Genomic DNA, 21470 nt, shown 5'->3' with positions numbered 1-21470 from the left:
CTTTTTCATCATTATTATATTTTTCTTGGTGATTTGTGATCAGTGATCTTTGCTGTTATTGCTATGACTCTCTGAAGGTTCAGATGATAGTATATTTTTGCAATAAAGTATTTTTTAATTAAGGTATGCACATTTTTAAGACATAATGCTATTGTACCATTAATAGACTACAGTTTAGTGTAAACATAACTTTTTATATAATGGGAAGCCAGAAAAATTGTGTGACTAGGTTTATTGCCATATGCTTTATTGCAGTGGTCTGGAACTGAACCTACAATATCTCTGAGGTGTGCCTATATAGGTTTTTGCTTTGTGGTTACCGTGAGTCTTACATATAACAACTTGTATCCATAATAGTCTCTTTTAAGTTGAAAACTTCTCTAGTTTGATCCCATTGTAAAGCTCAACATTATTACTCCCTCCCGTCTACACTTTATATTATTGATATCACAATTTACCTTTTTTTATCTTGTGTATCCCTTAACTAATTATTGTAATCATAGTTATTTTTACTACTTTTGTCTTTGAACCTTCATACTATTTTATAGAAATATAAAACTCTGGCCTGCAAAGTTTCTCCTGAAAAATCTGCTTATAGGCTTATGGGAGTTCCCTTGTATGTAACAAGTTGTTTTTCTCTTGATGCTTTTAATGTTATTTCCTTGTCTTTATCTTTTGACATTTTAATTATAATGTGTCTCGATGTGGGTTTCTTTGGGTTCCTCTTATTTGGAACTCTGGACTTGCTGGAATTGGATGTCTCTTTCCTTCTCAGGTTAAGGAAACTTTCAGCCATTATTTCTTTAAATAAGATTTCTGCTCCTTTCTCTCTCTCTCCTCCTTCTGGGACCCTTATATTGTGAATGTTAGTTCATTTGATGTTGTCCCATAAGCCCCTTAAGCTATCTCTACTCATTTTCATTCTTTTTTCTTTCTGCTGCTCTGATTGGTTGAGTTCCACTGCCTTGTCTTTGAGTTGACTGATTCTTCTACTTCATCCAGTCTGCTGTTGAATCCCTCTAGTGTATTTTTTCGTTCAGTTATTTATTCTTCAGCTCTCTGACTTCTAGTTGTTATTTTTTTTATATTTTTAATCTCTTTTTTGAAGTTCTTACTGTTCATTTATTCTCAATTTGGTGAGCATCTTTATGATCATTACTCTTTATTAGGTAAATTACTTATCTCTCATTCATTAGGGATTTTTATTTTTTTTTCTGAGTTTTTATCTTGTTCTTTCATTTGGAACATATTCCTCTGTTTCTTCATTTTGCTTGACTCTCTGTGTTGGTTTCCATACAGTAGATGAAACAACCACCTCTCACAGTTTTGAAGGAGTGACCCCGTGTAAGAGATGAATCTTGTCATTCAGCCCTGCCTCAGCTTTTGGATGTCTCTTAAACATCTGTGCTTGCCCAAGCAGCCTATTACATTTTTAATACTTCTCAGTAGTTGTGGATGTGCCAAGACTTGTCATTATCCCAAAGGGACCACTTACTTTCAAATAGTTTATCAACAAAAATCATGTTTTACAGTTTCTTTCAAAACTAGTAATTAATCAAGGATTATGTATTACATTTTATTGTAATGTAGCCCTGCTCCCCTCATTTTTGTACTCCACATATGGAACACTGTACAAGAAAGCTAGCCAGAGTTAATCTCTCAGACCTTGAGTGTTTCTTTGTGTTATCATTTTCCATATTCTCCTAGCCCCTGTTTTCTGTAAACTGCAATTTAAGCCATAAGTTTTATTAGGTTAAAAGTTTTTAACAAAGGTACTTCACAGGTGATGCTATTTAATTACTTCATATTCCATCACATCAGGAAGCATATAATGTCAATATTAATGCCAAATTAGTGACCCCCAAATTTCTCCCATGAAAAGGAATGTTTTTCATTTTGATACTTTGACACCATGCAACTATCCTATTTCTCATAAACCTTTCATCTAGGATTTTGTCATACAATGATGATCCTTGCTGAATCAGTTTCTTAATATCATATTTCTCAACTTTGAGACTTTTCTCCCAGTTCACTGACAGTCTCTATCATTTTGGGGAGTGAGTAGAGTCCTTCATGTTGGGCAAGAAAACGGGTTGAGAACTTCAGTTACAGGAAACATTTAATGGTATCTAATTTTATGTAACTTTTTCCAAGTTGGCTTTTCAGTTCTTTGGAAAGAAAATACTGATTAGGAACTGAGGGACATTCAGAATGCAAATTATGCCTGATGAAATTGATTTCTTGTAGTGATTGGGAAACTTTTTTGCTTATAGTCAGGTTATGTCAAAGAAATTAGTGTATGTTAGGTTTAACAAGGCAAACCTTGTTAAAAAAATACCTTTTTTTTTCTTTCCTCAGAGCAGTTTGGTTAATTCAAAAGTGACTTAACAGTTATGTTCTAAACACATTGATTATTTATTTTCCACTTAATATTGTGTGAGACCCTCATCAAGTTGCTTAACAACTAGTGGAAGAGACAGATTGATAAACAGGATCAAATATGCTATATGGTATGGAACAGAAAGCTGTGAGAATTTTAAAGAGGTGCTGTGCATACAATTAGGAAGCCTAATTGTATGAACAAATACTTATTAAGGACCCAATTTGTAGTGACCTTTTGGATCACTACAAATCCATTTTGAATTATGGTTACATTAAATGTTTCTTGACTGTTGTTTGATGACATACTTCTCATCTTCCTAAGTAGAAGATAAAATACATCCTTAAGTACAACTACTAGATAAGTGGTTGCATTCCAACAACAATTCTTTGACAGCAACTGGATGTCTGTCAATTCAGTTCAATTCTGACAGTACCTAGAGTAGGTGCAGACCCCACAAGTGGGCCCAGTCCTACAAGATTGCCCCCATTTCAGATGACAGGGAACCACTTCTGATGGACTCGGTTGACTGCATATTTGGGTGTTCCCATGACACCCTCTTCAGGTTTGATAATTTGGTAGAACTACTCACAGAACTTAGGGAAGTGCTGTAGTTATGACTACTATTTTATTATAAAGGATACAAATGAAAAACCCAGATGAACAGGTATAGGATGAGGTCTAGAAGTTTCTCTAGTGCAGGAGCTTTTGTTCCAATGGAGTCAGGATACACCACTCTCCTAGTATGTTAGTATGTTCACCAGCCATGAAGCTCTCTGTACCTTGTTACTTGTAGTTTTTATTGAAGTAGCTTAACATAGGTATGGTTGATTAAATCATTGGTCATGTGATTGAACTCAATCTCTAACCACTCTTTTCTCCTCAGAGATTGGGAGATGGGATAGGAAAAAGTCTGAAAAGTTTCAACCCTCTAATCATACACAGTAGTTGGTTTTTCTGGGACCAGCCTACAACCTGAAGCTATCTAGGGACATCACCAGTAATCACCTCTTTAACATAGCAAAGACCAAATCTGTCATCAATTCTTTTATTTTCATGGGATTTTGAGAACATTTGGAATGTTTTATAGTATTCTTGTAATCCAATATTTGGAAGTATAAATTTAGTATTAATTTAGCAGCCGTGCCTGGAACTGGGCTTGAATTGAACAATATGTTGAATTGGACATAGAAATATATAATAAGTGGAATTTGTGGTTACTGCCATAAATTCTTTTGATTTATGTATAAAATGAGTTAAAAATTGAAGTATGTGATAATATAGTCAAAACTCTATATAGAGGTGCCTGAGGGAGTGAGGAGCATGAATGGGTTCGTCCTGAAAGCCTTCTGTGAAGAATGTGTGTTGGAGAATTTGGTGGATATGGGTTGGTGGCAAGCAGATAATGGTCCTCTCTTGGATTACTATAATGTCTCAACTAGTTACCTCCCACTAAATGCATTCTTCAAACAGAAATAATATTAGCTAACTAATACTTAATCAGAAAATTTTGGAAAATATAGTATTTGGAGAAATATAAACAAATTATTCCATTTCATTCTCAGAGCAGGCACTGCTGACGACCAGTACGGTGTTTACCATGTTTAGGTGTAAATCATAGTTGATGAACACATCATCTCTCTATGTAGAAAACTTAACATTTTGCCAGATCTATGTCTGATATAGGATTGGTGAAATTATCAAACTTTAATTTTTAGAAACAGGGGTTTTATGAACAAAACTTAGTTAACATTTTTCCCCTAATTTTCCTAATTCATAGGGATGAAATTACTTTGTTATATGTATGGTTGAGAATGGATGTATAGTAGGGGTCCCCAGTGCCCAGGCTGCAGACTGCTACTGGTCCGAGGCCTTTTAGGAACTGAGCTGCACAGCAGGAGGTGAGCAGTGGGTGAGGGCACAAAGCTTCCCATCTCTCCCCATCTCTCGCATTACTGCCTGAACCCCCCCACCCCCCACCAGCCCCGTCCATGGAAAGGTTGTCTTCCATGAAACCAGTCCCTGGTGTCAAAAAGGTTGGGGACCGCTGATGTATAGAATCCATGTTTCCTTCAGGAATTTTTTTACTGTGGTTCAGTGTGTACTTAACTAGGTTGTACATCAGAACCATCTGGGGGACTCCCACTGCCGCCTCAGTTAATACTCAGTTTATATTATTATATATTCATAAGAACATATACAAAAGTAGAATAATGAGTAAGGGATGGTTTAGCAAAATGTATGTATTTGGCCTGACTTGAGACCTTCTGATTCAGACTTGTCAGAACCTGGAAACTATTCAAGATAAACACACACACACCAGCTCACCAGGCAATTCTGATGCATAGTTATGCTTGGGAATCATTGCTCTAGGGGAATCTCTAAAATATCTCAAAACAAATGCTATATAAATGGTTTATCTTGACCTGTACCCATACTACTTCTGTATCTAGATATATTCTAAGTTTTAGCATTGTCTTTAATTTTTTAATCAAATAAAATTTGAGCAGTTTAAGTAGCCCTTTATTAATGCTACTAATTCGTTAATGTTTGCATATGAAATTAATGTTAAATGAGCATCTTTTAAACAAATGCCCTGAATTGTTAGAGCTTTTACTTAAAGTACCTTTCCCAAACATCATCTTTTTCTCTCCTGGTAACAGCCTTGTGAGTGTTTGATTTGATTTCCCCTACATTATATACATGGAAATCCAGATCTATAAGGTGGGAGTTGTACAGTTCCTTATACGTGCAGTTAGAGGATATGGAGACTCCGGAATGAATCTGTACTGATTCTGGACTGTCATCCTAGGAGCTCTTTTCCCCTGTTGTTTATCCCCAATAGTTTACTTTTCCTTTGAGCATTTTGCACTGAACTGGAGTGCTGGTGCCTTATCATTGCTGAGATTGCTGTGTTAGAAGGACTAACAAATTGATAAAAGTGACATTTTTAAAAAAATTTGATCTTGAAACTTCACTGAATTTATTACTTCTAAATAATAGAAGTGTGTGTGTGTGTGTGTGTGTGTGTGTGTGTAGGTGCGCGTGTGTATGTGGAGTCTTTAGTGCTTTTTTTGTTTTTGGAATTTTTGAATTTTATTTTTCTATACAGCAGGTTCTTATTAGTAATCAATTTTACACACATCAGTGTGTACATGTCAATCCCAATCTCCCAGTTCATCACACCACCACCCCCAACCCTGCCGCCTTCCCCCTTTGATGTCCATATGTTTGTTCTCTACATCTGTGTCTCAATTTTTGCCCTGCAAACTGGTTCATCTGTACCATTTTTCTAGGTTCCACATATATGTGTTAATATACGATATATTTTTTTCTCTTTCTGACTTACTTCACTCCGTATGACAGTCTCTAGATCCATCCACGCCTCTACAAATGACCCAATACCGTTCCTTTTTATGGCTGAGTAATATTCCATTGTATATATGTACCACATCTTCTTTATCCATTCTTCTGTCAATGGGCATTTAGGTTGCTTCCATGACCTGGCCATGGTAAATAGAGCTGCAATGAACACTGGGGTGCATCTGTCTTTTTGAATTATGGTTTTCTCTGGGTATATGCCCAGTAGTGGGATTGCTGGGTCATATGGTAGTTCTATTTTTCGTGTTTTAAGGGACCTCCATACTGTTCTCCATAGTAGATGTATCAATTTACATTCCCACCAACAGTGCAAGAGGGTTCCCTTTTCTCCACACCCTCTCCAGCATTTGTTGTTTGTAGATTTTCTGATGATGCCCATTCTAATTGGTGTGAGGTGATACCTCATTGTAGTTTTGATTTGCATTTCTCTAATAATTAGTGATGTTGAGCAGCTTTTCATGTGCTTCTTGGCCATCTGTATATTGTCTTTGGAGAAATGTCTATTTAGGTTTTCTGCCCAGTTTTGGATTGGGTCTTTTGTTTTTATAATATTGAGCTGCATGAGCTGTTTATATATTTTGGAGATTAATCCTTTGTCCTTTGATTTGTTTGCAAGTATTTTCTCCCATTCTGAGGGTTGTCTTTTTTTTTTTTGCGGCACGTGGGCCTCTCACTGCCGTGGCCTCTCCCGCTGCGGAGCACAGGCTGTGAACGTGCAGGCTCAGCAGCCATGGCTCACGGGCCCAGCTGCTCCGCGGCACGTGGGATTACCCCAGAACGGGGCATGAATCCGCGTCCCCTGCATCGGCAGGTGGACTCCCAACCACTGCACCACCAGGGAAGCCCTGTCTTTTCGTCTTGTTTATGGTTTCCTTTGCTGTGTAAAAGCTTTTAAGTTTCACTAGGTCCCATTTGTTTATTTTTGTTTTTATTTCCATTACTCTAGGAGGTGGGTCACAAAAGATCTTGCTGTGATTTATGTCATAGAGTGTTCTTTCTATGTTTTCCTCTAAGAGTTTTATAGTATCTGGTCTTACATTTAGGTCTTTAATCCATTTTGAGTTTATTTTTATGTATGCTGTTAGGGAGTGTTCTAATTTCATTCTTTTACATGTAGCTGTCTAGTTTTCCCAGCACCACTTATTGAAGAGACTGTCTTTTCTCCATTGTATATCCTTGCCTCCTTTGTCATAGATTAGTTGGCCATAGATCCCACTAGATCTATGTGTGTTTCTCCTTGGATTTATCCTGTATGGGACTATTTGTGCTTCCTGGACTTGGGTGGCTATTTCCTTTCCCATGTTAGGGAAGTTTTCAAGTATAATCTCTTCAAATATTTTATCAGGTCTTTTCTCTCTCTCTTCTCCTTCTGGGGCCCCTGTAATGTGAATGTTGTTGCATTTAATGTTGTCCCAGAGGTCTCTTAGGTTGTCTTCATTTCTTTTCATTCTTTTTTCTTTATTCTGTTCTGCAGCACTGAATTCCACATTCTGTCTTCCAGGTCACTTATCCGTTCTTCTGCCTCAGTTATTCTGCTATTGATTCCTTCTAGTGTATTTTTCATTTCAATTATTGTATTGTTCATCTCTGTTTGTTTGTTCTTTAATTCTTCTAGATCTTTGTGAAACATTTCTTGCCATCTTGTCGACTTCTGCCTCCATCCTTTTTCTGAGGCCCTGCATCATCTTCACTATCATTATTCTGAATTCTTTTCCTGGAAGGTTGCCTATCTGCACTTCATTTAGTTGTTTTTCTGGGGTTGTATCTTGTTCCTTCATCTGGTACATAGCCCTCAGCCCTTTCATCTTGTCTACCTCTTTGTGATGTTGGTTTTTGTTCCACAGGCTGCAGGATTGTAGTTCTTGCTTCTGCTGTCTTCTTGCTTCTGTAGTTTTTCCTGCTTCTATTTTTCTTGCTTCTGCTGTCTTCCCTCTGGTGAATGAGGGTATCGGTAATTTTTTTTGTTTTAAAATTATAATTAAGCTACAAAATATCCTATGCTAAAATGAGTTTTAAAAACTTAAGGTGGAAATCTTTGTTTGTATGTGACAGAAGTAATTGTCCTTTAGAATACCTGGCTATTTGTTTCATATATGATGCTTTCTGGGGTACAGTTAACACATTGTGGCATAAATAATGAGGACATTTATAATCTCACGTGAGAGGTCTGGAAGGCTTGTGTAATTCAGTTGCCAAAGTAATTTAGTGTTTTGGGTCATTTTCTCTCTCATTCTTTTTTCCGTCATGACCACATATGGTTGCCATAGGTCTAAAGAGTATATTCTTATACAACAAAATCCAAAAGCCGGAAGGAAGAGCAGAGCCTCATCATATGAATCTTTTTTTTGTTTTGTTTTGTTTTTTCTGGTTGGAAAATCTTTCCTGCAACCCTCAGCATACTTTTCCTTATGTCCCATATAGCCAAAATTGGTTACATATTCAATCCTAAATCAGCTGCTGACAAGAGGAAATGAGATTCCCATTATTGCCTTAGAACAGTGTTGGTTGATCCCCTGGAACTTTAAGAGGGACCCACCCATCTGATCCTGTTGATGTCTCATATTAAATCACGTCAGTGTTTTGTCATCACTAAGACGGAGAGGCTGATGGGTAGGCAATCACTAGTATTTGCCAAACTATAGTGATATAGTTAAGTTGTTAACATTTTCCACGTCCTATATAAGAAATATTCCCACTCAAATGATATTTGTATATTTTAACTTGAGAAGCATGTTATCCTGTATGTGCTACTTCATGATTGGCATAGGAAGCCAATGATTGGGCTGTTAATTTAGTACAATGTGTTAGTTGTTTACTGTTCTTATTTTTGTCTTGTGTACAATCAGTTTATTTCCCTGTGAGATTAAGCTCCTCAGTGCTGTTACATGATTTTGGCAGGAGCTTCAAATTCTTCTTATTTAGTAGATTCTTGTTCTTCTAGGTGGATTCTCCACAGTTTTCCTGGTGCGGACTCACGGTGGACTCCGCTATGCATTGAAGCGAATGTATGTCAATAACGCGACAGACCTCAACATTTGTAAAAGGGAAATTACAATTATGGTAAGTGAAAGAGTAATTTCCTTTGAAAAACTTGGTGTATTTTCTTTCAGTTTTTCACATAACATTAACCAACCTGTAGGCAAGCTGCTTATTGGCTTGGGCACATCTAGATAACCTTTGAAGTGTACTCTTTATAGCCATACTTAGGGCTAAATAGAAACAACTCCTACCTTTCCTCCCTTCCCTGTTACAGTTCAACAGGCAAGCTTCTCTGCTTTCTTTTTTCCTTTTTAAAATAAATTTAAATTATGGAATATTTTGAGAATAGAAGAATGTAGAAAATTAGTGAACACCAGTTTACCCCCTACCCAACTTAAGAATTAAAGGCTTACAGATACAGTTGAAGCCTTCTGTGTATTCCTCTGTAATGTTATCCTTATACTGTTATCCTCATCCAAAAGGAAACCCCTATCCTGAATTTGGTGCTTACGCTTCCCCTGGGTATTTAATACATTCACTTATATGTGTTAGTATTCACAGACCACAGTTAGTTTTGCTTTTCATTTTTAAAATCATGCCGTAAAGTTGATTTGTGTGTGTGTGTGTGTGTGAACTCTGTAGTATTGGTAAGGTATGCTTCAGCAAGGAAAAAATTCTTCTTTAATATTAGGAAAAGTGAAAAATATTTTAATACGCCATTAAAGAAAATTTCAGTTACTCAGTTAACTAGATTAAACATTTCGAGAAAATTACAGAATAAAAATTTCCTTTTTTTCTAGAGTTGCTTATTGTCAGTGCTCTGGGTGGTTTCTTATTCTTGTTCTCCCCTCTTTCTCCTGGTCTTCTCTTCCTTTATTCTCTTCCTCTTCCTCCTCCTCATCTACTGTTTATCAAGTGCTAATATATATATTTAACATTTTTGTTCTATTTAGGTGAAATTCACATACTACACATTTTATAATTCACATTGTAAAATGAACAATTCAGTGGTTTTTAGTACATTCACAGTATTGTGCACAGACTGCCTCTACCTTGTTTTAAAACCTTTTCATCACTCCAAAAGGAAACCCCTGCCCATGAAGCAGTTGCTCCCCATTCCACTCTTGTTCCAGGCCCTGGCAACCACCCGTCTATGTTATGTCTCGATAGATTTACCTATTCTGGATATTTCATATACATGGGATCAAGCAATATATGACCTTTTGTGTCTGGCTTCTTTCACTTACCATATTTTTAAGGTTCATCCACATTGTAGTACTTATCAGTACTTCATTCCTTTTTATGAGTGAATAATATTCCATTATGTATACTATATATGTATCAAAATTTGTTTATGTGTTCATCTATTGATGGACTTTTTTAAAAAACCATGGATAGACATTTGGGCTATTTCTACCTTTTGGCTATTGTGAGTAGTGTTGCTATGAATATGTGTACATATGTATTGTTTATTTTCAGTTCTTTGGGGTATGTATCTAAGAGTGGAATTGCTGGGTCATATGGTAATTCCACATTTAACTTTTTAAGGAACCATTAATTCCACAGCAGTTGAACCATTTTCTGTTCACACCGGCAGTGTTAGGAGGGTTCTAGTTTATCTACTTCCTTGAAAACACTTGTTACTGTCAAGCTTCCCCAGCTGCTAAGAGGGAGATTTTCTTATTTTGTATCAACATCTTTATCAACACACATATTTTGATCCTTTTTGTTTGAAGATAGACACATTTATACAGTATGACTTATCAGAATTCTGCTTTTATTATCCCTATTCCTTAGCTAGACTAGAATTGATTAGGCTTTGAGACTTGCTGTTTTTCAGGTAAGGCTATTAGTCAAAAGGGTGAAAAGATTTACTCCGAGATAATAGGGAATCTTAGACTAAGTTTTCTAACTTAAGCCCAGATATGGTATTGTACTGTAATTCTTCCTTTCAATAGATTTTGTATAATTTTGAGATATATAAAGCATAGCGTCAGCCTCAGCAAAACTCAGATCCTATGCTTTTAAATAAACTATTTTGGGGAGGTGAGCAGTTGTCTTCAAACTGTTTTTTGATGACTAATCCTTCACTATTTATGTTTATTTATGAATTATTCACATGTTCAGCTGCTGTTAGCTAATATCTCAAATTATATTACATACTTAAAACTAGGTTTATTTTAATGATAGTGGATGTAAATTATTTTAAACAGTATTCTTGATAAGAGTTTTTAATTTACAGACAGACCTTATTTAGATCATTATGATTTTTAACCTTATAAATGTTGATGATTGTCAACCTTATAAATGTTAATGATTGTCTTGTACTAGGAGCAAAAGTGTCAGATTTGCCATTTTCTTCTTAGTTTCTTGTACTTGTAATATTAGTGTTATCTTTATGGTTTCTTTACAGAAATCCTTTTTAGCTACTTGTTTATTTTTTTAGGTTATTTAGTTAAAAGTACATACATTCATAAATTCACTTGACTAGGTGGACATAAATTGCAATATGTTGCAGACAAAACAAACAAACGCGAGTGTAATTGTTCATAAATATTAGAGCTTAATTTCTTTATCTTTTTAAGATAAAAATAAGTAAAAGTTCTGGTATTTTATTCTTGAGTCCCAAAGGACTATCTTGTACACTCACTTCTGGAAACTTTTTTTTTTTTAATTTATTTATTTTTGGCTGCGTTGGGTCTTTGTTACTGTGTGAGGGCTTTTCTCTAGTTGCGGAGAGCGGCGGCTACTCTTCGTTGCAGTGCGCAGGCTTCTCATTGCGGCTGCTTCTCTTGTTGTGGAGCATGGGCTCTAGGCACGTGGGCTTCAGTAGTTATGGCACTTGGGCTCAGTAGTTGTGACTTGTGGGCTCTAGAGATCAGGCTCAGTAGTTGTGGCACATGGGCTTTGTTGCTCTGCGATGTGTGGGATCTTCTTGGACCAGGGCTCGAACCCATGTCCCCGCATTGGCAGGCAGGTTGTTAACAGCTGTGCCACCAGGGAAGCCCTGGAAACTGTTACTTTTGAATGAACCATCTCTTTCTTCCCCATTGAATTGAAAATAAGTATTCATTAACTATTTGCTTGTTAGGAAATGACAGTCACATATAAATAAACTTTCCATTGAAACTGTAGAAACCTTTTTGAAATGTGTCGGATTCCATACTTACACCTAAATCTTACTTTTTGAAATTCTTTAAATATATTAATTTAGACTTCAAATCATTGTTAATGATAGACCTTTAAAATATGTTTGCCAGTTTTTAAAATTTTGTTTATTTTTTACAGAAAGAGCTGTCTGGTCACAAAAATATCGTGGGTTATTTGGACTGTACTGTTAATTCAGTTAGTGATAATGTATGGGAAGTGCTTATCTTAATGGAATATTGTCGAGGTAAGTATTTTTCTGTGGTTGTTTTTTGCTAAAAAAATTTGCCTATAAAAATGGGTTAGTAGGTGTCTTGGTTTCTCTTAGGGCAGCTGTCATCTAATTCTGGGCATTCATTGCAATCTCAGCTTTAATTATTTGCCTAAATAAGGAATGCTGTTAAAAAGTATTTAAAACCTACTCATAGTTGATGCAATGATGATGTGAGCATATGTTAATGGACAATTAGAAAAGTGCTGTTGGGTTTTAAACAGAAAATCTAAAACGTAAAGAACAGTCACCTTTCCTGATGCCTATACATTTCTTTTATAATCCAACCAAGAAGAGCATACTGTGTCCATATTAGTGTTGCAAGATTTTTTTCCAGCATGCTACCATGTTATCTTTGAACATATTAAATATAATAAATTTCAAGGATGCATTTTGATCTATAATTTTTATAAACTTATATTATGTGGTCTTTTGAAAACATCAGAAGATAGAAAACCACATTTTATTTGGATATAATGTGGTGTTTTCAAAGAAATATTTACTTGTATAGTATGCCTAAATTATTATAATAATAATTTTTAGTCCCTGAAAAGTTTTTTGTTTTTTTTTTTTTACTTTAATGGGTGTAATGGGGGCAATTAATCCATTTCCTGCAAACTTGCTTTCCCCCCTCCCTCATCAGACTGTATCTGACAGTTTGGATTCTAGGGAGCCCTGGTTTATATATAAATTCTCTTAAGACAGTTATGATTGTTAATTATGGTACCAGGAACTCTTGTCACTTCCTGAAGGTTGGAGGAGAAGGAGGTTGGTGATGATAATGGAGAAAACGTGGTCTCATTTACTCCAGTCTTGCAAGAAGGGGGACGGACAGAGGAAAATGAAATGAATCAATATTATAATATCTATTGTGATATGTTTGTAACTTATTTCCATATATAATGTAAAAAATTAGATATTTTCTTGATTGTTTTTCCTTATTTATATCTCATCTTCTCTACTGTAAAGCATTTGTGATCTCTTTAAGGAGACGATATTGATTTTCTTTACCCTACTTTCCTGAATTCTAGCATTTAAGGTGCCAATTCTTAGCTGGATGAGAGTTGACTAATAGCCCTTCGCTACTTGTAACTTTTCAAAAATAATTGAATTGAGCATAATCATAACCCTGGATGAGTTTCATTGTCATCCAGAAGACATTTTAAAAGGGGAACTACATGAGCTTCAGTTTTTAGGCAAGTGAGTATTTGGGAGCCAATGGTGCAGTCTACTGCAGATAAAATTAAGTATCTTGTTAAAAAAAAGTCATATCAAAATTTAAATGGGATGGTATAGCATTTTTTTTTTTTTTTTTTTTTGTGGTACGCGGGCCTCTCCCTGCCGTGGCCTCTCCCGTTGTGGAGCACAGGCTCCGGACGCGCAGGCCCAGTGGCCCTGGCTCATGGGACCAGCCGCTCTGCGGCATGCAGGAGGATCCTTCTGGACCGGGGCATGAACCTGTGTCCCCTACATCGACAGGCGGACTCTCAACCACTGCGCCACCAGGGAAGCCCAGTATAGCATTTTAAATTAAGTATAATTGTAATCTCAGAGAGATGAAGATTGTTGAGGCTAGAAAAATGTTGACTTTTTAAATTTTAATAATGAAATCGGGCAGCGTATAAAACTTCTTGTTTAGGAGATGATAACTGTGAAAAATATGTAAAGATTCGGGAGTTACATGCACCTTATCTTAAAAGACCTTCAGTATACATTGTTTCCTTTCTGAATCTGATTTTAAAATTTTTCATTAGAATAATTTTACTTTAATTTTCAGAAGACTTTGATTTTGAATAATGAAATTTTGTTTGTCTCTGCATTTGAAATGCAGCTCAAATAGAGGTTTTTAGCCTTTTTGGGGGACTGGATTTTGTGTTTCAAGCCCAAAGATCTCTGAAGGGAAGAAAGAAGATCGACTTTTGTTTAAAATTTATTCTACTCATTACAACATTGAAAGTGTGGAAAAGATAGAATGAGTTCAAGGTTATGATTTCTTATCTGTGAAAAGATATTTTAAGAATGTGAATGAACACCAAGAAAGCACTTTTCTTACTGTTTAATTTTTGGATAACATGAGTCAGGGCATCTGACAAACGAGGATGGAGGAAATTGCTGCCTAGTCAGGTGCCTCAATCTTATATGAGACACTTTGAACAAATTACAACCAAATGGACCTGAGTTTTCTGAAAGTTGAGGATTGATAGGCAAAATAATTTTTTTTCCCCCTGCTTTAAAGTTCTAAGAAAAAACACCTATTTCAGAAAATATATGAGAATGCTGTTTAGACAGTAATAATAGAAGGAACAGGTGTGTATGCACCTTCTTACAGATTACACAGTAGCAGACATTCATTTATTCAGACTTGTTACAGGAAAGTTTCAAGTTAACATAAGCTTGCCTTTTTAAATTTCCAAACTTGATTTCTGTTAGAATGCTGTGAATGAATCATGTATTTACTTGCATTGTTAAAATATAATAATAGTAAACTTTCTCTTAGTAATTAAGAATTGTCATCATTAGATTATCAATTATTGTAGTACATTGTAATATTTAATAATTCTCTCGTGGCTCATTGTTGTGGCTATTTGATTTTAGTAAGTTACTCTGCCCACTATCTCTTAACCTGGTTTAGAGCCTTAGCCCCTTAACCTATCTCTCTTTTTCCACTCTTGTGATTCCTCTATCCCCCAATCAAGGAGATCTTCTAAAAGGTCAGATCAGGAAGTTTCCTTGGTTCTCAAGATAAAAATCTCAAGATAAAATCTTGATTTGTTTGTCTTGTCAGCATCATCTGACTTTACTCTCTTCTCTGCTTTCTAGACCATACCCACAGTGGTTCTCTTTTAGTTATTCAAAATCATTAAGCTCTTTCCCAAACTAGAGGCCTTTGTATATGTCACTTGCTATCACTAGTGTGTTCTCCCAGATCTCTACCAGGTTAATTCCTGATTAACCTTCAGTCTCAACATAAATAATCACTTCCTTAGGCCTTCTCTGGCACTCTCTTCTCCCCATCCTCCTTCACTAATTTAAATTTGGGTTTTTCTCATATTATCCTTATTGTACGTAATTATGATAAATATTTGTGTGATTGTTTATCTCTGCCTTTAGACTATAAATTCCATGATAATAGAGACTTTATCTTTGTTCACCACTGTTTACCCGTGCTAACCGTTTCTTCAAATCTGTGATGCCATCAGTTACAAGGTACACTCTGAATTTGGAGATGTTAAAATATGGCCAATAGCATTAGCAGAACGTCACTTATTTTAAGATGTTTTCACTTCAGAGATGTAAAATGTGAAAAAAAATGTATGTCATTAAATCAACACAATATGGTATAATAAGCATCCTTACATGAAAATTACAAAAAAAGCCAATTCTCCATTACCTGAGACCATAGACCTTTCTTAATCTCTTTGTTTGTGGTAGTCTTCATTTATTAAAAATATGTCTTCTCAAAATTACTTTTTTGGTTAGCTGGGCAGGTAGTGAATCAGATGAATAAGAAGCTGCAGACAGGTTTTACAGAACCAGAAGTGTTACAGATATTCTGTGATACCTGTGAAGCTGTTGCAAGGTTGCATCAGTGTAAGACTCCAATAATTCACCGGGATCTGAAGGTATGAACTTTAGTCTACGTATGGATTAATGCCTTTTAAACTTTGGAGTTAAAAATGTTCTTGGATTGTCTTCATATAAACCAGTTTTTATTACTAGCACTGAGATTGGTCTCTCTGTCCCCAGCTACATTCCCTGAGGCCATAAAAGACTGACTATAGAATTGAAATTGTGCTTTTCATGACCCTGAGGGTTGCTAGCACTACTGTAGAGGTAGATTTTGTGCTCCCTACTTTGCTTCTGTTTTACAGAGCAGGCTTCTTTAAAAGGTTTCATATGAACAAAAACATGAACATCACTGACACAGGTTAGATATCCCTCCACACTATTCTTCCCAGTTCAGCACTCCTCCTATTTCTTATAATTCATTTTAAGCATCAGGGTATTTTCCAGAGATATTGGAGGTGACCGTAAATGGGTCTCTTTACTCATTTATTTATAATTTACTGTAGTTTTAGATAATTTACTATAATTTGGTGGTGATTGCCACTCAAAGGTCACTTTGTCTTACATTTTCATGGAATCTGACCTCTTGTATATGGTACCCACTTGTTAAATTGGAAAAAGTGCCCAAAGGGGATTGAACATTCCTGGTATCATATTGCTTGAGCTATCATTACACATATTGTTTAGAAGCATAGGGGTCCTCTTTGATACCTACAAACACTAAGATTACAAAAACTCCTCTTCCTGAAATGCTTTATGCCCAGATATCCCATGGCTAATCTTTCCCCCACTTCAAATCTGCTCAGATTCACTTTCTCAGTGAGTCCTGTCCTTGCACCACCTTATTTATAATTACAACCTAACCTTGCCATACTCTACTTGTTCTGCCTTTTATTATCACTTGTCACTTTCTCGGATACTATAAAATTTGCTTATGTATTATGTCTGTTGGTTATTTTCTGTCCTCTCCCACTACACTGTAAGCTTCCTGTGGGCAGGGATTTTTCTCTTTCGTACTGATGTATCCAAGCATTTAGAACAGTGCCTGGCACATAGCAGGGTCTCAATAAATATTTAATGAATGAATGAATCCCAATTCTGATTATACAATTCTGATTATACTTATTATACTTATATACTTTGTATACTTATACAAAGTATACAAAGTATACAAAGTATACTTTGTATACTTACTATACAAAATTTATGAAAAGTGATAATAAAATGCTCTTAAGATACAAGAGAATAGAAGATGTCACTTAGAATATAGGTTGTTAACCATGAAAGCATCATCCAGGGAAACCTGTGCTGAAAGGATACAAGTCAAGGCAAGATTGAAATACTTGACTACAGACCTCTGTCCCTTAATTTTGATAACCAGTATAGTTCATTTCAGTTCTCTTGAATATGCAGCTTTTACATTTTCCCCAATAATTTGGTCTGACTTTTTTGCACTGTTATAGCTCATTAACTTCTTAAATGTAAAGGTGATGTTTTCAGCTGAGTCCTCTTGATTTTAAAACAAAAAAGACATTGAACTGCATAATTTTATATAGACCATATTTCATATACTTAGTTCTTTTTACATGTGTAAATTTATGCAATCCTGTTTGTTTTAAGTAAGTTTCTTTTTTTTAAGTAGATTTCTTATATAAATATTTTGTGCAAATATTGAATACTTCTAAAAGTAGAGTAAAATGAAATATAGAAGAAAAATTGTAAAGAAACTGTAATGTGAGTATTTTGGTAGAGTGGAGAGAAATTAAATTACTCATTTAAAACTGTATCATAAAAATAAAAAATATTGTGTGAAAATGTTAATAATAGTATCATTTATTGTGTGCTTACCTTATTTCAGTCACTATTCTAAGCCCTTTACATGTTTTAATTCTTTCAGTTTTTACAACAGTCCCCTGTAATAGATATTATTATTTTCCCCATTTTATAGATAAGGAGACTAAAGCACAAGAGTGGTTAAGCAAGTTGTCCAAGGGTACATATGCTAATAAGTAGCAGAGCTGGGCTGTGAACCCACATTCTCCTGTTTTAGAAACTGTGCGCATAATTTCATTTAAGTTACTACAACTCTGATCTCTAAGTTAAGGCATAAAGTAAAATCTGTGTTTTTCAGTGTAGTATTTTAGATAAAAATGGAATTAGGAGTCAATCAAAGGTAGAATTGTAATGTTTTTTGTTACCTTTCTATAGGTAAGCTAAGTGTCAGAAAAGGAGAAAAATGGAGGCATAGTATAGACTCTGACTGCTACTAGTTCTTCTCTTCCATAGAAGCAGTTTTTGAGAGGACTTAGGGTTCCTTGGCCCTTAGCAGAAATCATCCTGGGATGGGAGAAGCACTTTTCTGTTCTTAGTGAGAGAAGCAGTAGATAAAGTAAAGTATATTTTTGTTCTGAATCATTTGTCCATGCTCACAATTTGAGGTATCCTCTCTCTCTCTCTCTCTCTTTCTTTCACTCTCTGTCTCTCTCTGTCTCTGTCTCTCTGTCTCTGTCTCTCTCTATATATTATATATCAGTGTTTAACTGTGTAAAAACATTGTTATAAAAATATAATTTTCACCTTGAAAATACTGTTAATTGCTTTTCTTTTCTGAAGGTGGAAAATATTTTGTTGAATGATGGTGGAAACTATGTACTTTGTGACTTTGGCAGTGCCACAAATAAATTTCTTAATCCTCAGAAAGATGGAGTTAATATAGTAGAAGAAGAAATTAAAAAGTAAGTGTTATCTTTATTGTGTTTTGTCTCATGGGAATTTTAGTTAACTTGAGTCTGTGACCAGCTCTGCTAATATAAATTTTAGGTATTCCATTAATAGATTTCTTGAAGATATTTCTGAGCCATAGACATTGATTAGTTTATGTCTCATCTAGTTCAATAGGAAATACATTTTATGATGGAAACAAAAGTTTCATCTGCATTGTAAACAAATTTATCAAGAAGTTTGTTAAATAAGCTATAGTAATTAGTGGAATCATTAAAGGGGGTTTGAAGTTATTGCTGAATTCAGTTAAACATCTTTGTTTTTATTGATACTGAGGATTTGTGCTTGTTAGGAAAAAATTAAATTATTTGAAAACATTAAACTTTTACTTCATATTTAATGTTAAGAAGATTGACCTAGTAATGCATTGAAAACTATGTGGAAAACTTGTTACTTTATAATATTGTATTGGAAAACTTTCTGGTAGAAATGTAACTCGTATCTGCCTTACGTTTTCTTAATCTTGTACTTTCCATGGTTGCTAGAGTACTATTAGAAGGACCTTTCCCTGACTTCTGTTTTCTAGTTTTAGAAAATAGTACTGCTTGTAAATCTTAGGTTATCTTAATAAAATGATACAGAATGCAGAAAGATCTGTCAGAATAGAAATTTCTAAGTAGCTGCCTTTTCTAAGTTGCTTTTCTTCACTTCCTTACAAATTCTCAGTTGTTTAAGGCTACCTAGGAGCTTTCGTTTGAACTGCAACATATATTTTGAGATAGCTCAAGTAGAGCTGATCTTACTCTGGACCATTTGTATAAAACTATGGTTTTCTAGACTTACATATTTCTACTCAGGAAACAGCCTATGATGATTATGTTAGATTCCATAAAAACAAACTCCTTAGTAAACATATAAATGTCCTGAAGAAACAGAACAATGAATTATTGAATTAGCTTCTTGTGGATATATGCATATACATATAATTTTAAAAGATTGGGTTGTGATGTATAATGACAGCTGCAGAATTCTGCTCAAGCATCTTTGACTTGCTGGAAGTTTCATTTCTTGCTGTTAAGATCTGAAGTATAGTTAAGGTTCAGCAGAATTGTACACTAGTGATGAATGTAATAAGCTCATGGGTTCTTGTGCTTTGTGGCTCAGTTGAGTTAATGATCTAACCATTTATTCAGTTAACAGGTAATTATTCAGGGCCTACAATGTAGTGGACACTGTTGTTGGTATACAGTATAGCAGTGAACAAAAAAAAAAAAAGTCCCGTCCTCATGTAGTTTATATTCTGGTTTCTTAGATCACTCCTCTGTAGTAGTATCATCAGAATGTATCACCCAGTCAGGGTAATTTGGAAAAAGTAACATGGTAGAATATTGAGCTTTAAGATAATTCATGTAAAATAAAACATAAAAACACTGAAAATGAATCTTAAATTATGCCATACTATAGGAATTCCTTTGATATTCTAATAATTTCTGCACTACTTTATTCTGTTCATTGAGTACTACTTTATTCTGTTCATAATGGATTTGGAGTTTTTATACTGGTAAATATTTATTCACAGTATCTTAATTCCAGATTGCTTATGCTGACAGTTTTAGAACTGTACTTAATTAGTATAAGTAATGATAGTTAATTATGGCAACGAGATTACTCTTAAAACAACAATTATAAAAACAAACCTAAAGGAGATTTACTACCATGTGCAAGGAATTATGTTAGAGTCCATAAAAACAAGCTGCTTAATAAACATAGAAATTAATTTTTTGAGAGGGTGGAAGCTTTACTTTTAAATTAATAGACTAAAATATTTTGATAAGGATATTTTCATAGTCAAATTGTATTATTTCCTATAAGAAATTCAAGGAAAACTACATTTCCCATACATCACCTTTATTTAAAATTTTTCTATTAAAAATTGTTTTTATCATTATAGATGCAATTGCACTTGTTGAATAAAAATGTGTATAGATGCTTTGTATTGTTTAATCCTTGATGGACTTTTAATGAGCTTTTAAAATAGTATTATTTCTTGATAATGTTATCGAACCTAAAAGTTTTTCGTAGTATTTTATGTAGAAACAATGTAGTATCTGTCTTTTTTTTTATATCTCCACTCCATTTTACTTATTTACTGCCAGGTATACAACTCTGTCATACAGAGCCCCTGAAATGATCAACCTTTATGGAGGGAAACCTATCACCACCAAGGCTGATATCTGGGTAAGGCCAAGAAAGGCTGACATTTTCACTAACCAAATTAACAAAATCTGATTATTTTCCCCCTGTCCTCCGCAAGGTATTTCCTAATAAGTAGCAGAGAGTGGTGGACAGTAAAGCTTCTTCTTCAGAAGAAAAATATTAGCACATATTACCTTCTTGATCCTGAGATGGAAAGCTTAGGTATAAAAAGGCAAATAAAGGATTTCCATATAATGTAACTTTTTATCACAGTATTTTTTAGAATTTAAATTATATGTGACTGTTAACAATTTTTTTTGATTTGAGTGCAATTTTGGTTGCTCACAGTATGGAAAAGCTAGACCTAATTCTTACGTAATATTGTTGATAATTTTCTGGAGTATTTTAGGATCTTTTTAGTGGAAACTAACGAGTAAAACTTTTTAAAAATTATAAACATACCATTGACTAACCTGTATATATTTAGGTTCTTTATCATTTAGCATCTATATCTGGATTGAATTATTGAGATATATCATGTTTCTATAGAGTTGAACTTTATGTTAGAGTGCCCGCACTTCTTTAGAACTTATTTCAGAAGTAAAATATGTTTGGGCTATATTTAATAAACTAGCAGGAAATTCTATTTTAGATGTGAACTCATTTAAATTTATCACGTATTTAGCCACATCTACCACTAGTGGCTATGTTAGGGATGGAAGAAAAATACTCCTTTGGAAGTAGTTCTAGAATTTCCAAGAAAAGTCATATTTACTTTGTTTTAAAACGTAATGTTTAGAAAGTAGTCGAGTGTAACGTGTGAACCCA

The 21470-nt window shown here is 34.7% G+C and overlaps 1 protein-coding gene across 2 annotated transcripts in view; it reads left to right on the top strand.

Annotated features, from left to right (window-relative positions):
* Positions 1-21470, top strand: part of BMP2K (BMP2 inducible kinase) — a 119561-nt gene that overhangs the window by 46097 nt on the left and 51994 nt on the right. For both annotated transcript variants that reach the window (XM_060012295.2, XM_060012294.2), the window contains exons 2-6: positions 8703-8821; positions 12029-12134; positions 15639-15781; positions 18339-18460; positions 20603-20684. In XM_060012295.2, the coding sequence (XP_059868278.1) occupies positions 8703-8821; positions 12029-12134; positions 15639-15781; positions 18339-18460; positions 20603-20684 (572 nt within the window). The remainder of the gene's footprint in view (positions 1-8702; positions 8822-12028; positions 12135-15638; positions 15782-18338; positions 18461-20602; positions 20685-21470) is intronic.

This window comes from Delphinus delphis, chromosome 5, assembly GCF_949987515.2.
Source record: "Delphinus delphis chromosome 5, mDelDel1.2, whole genome shotgun sequence".
In the NCBI taxonomy this organism is placed as follows: domain Eukaryota; kingdom Metazoa; phylum Chordata; class Mammalia; order Artiodactyla; family Delphinidae; genus Delphinus; species Delphinus delphis.
This window is presented reverse-complemented; position numbering and strand designations above follow the sequence as displayed.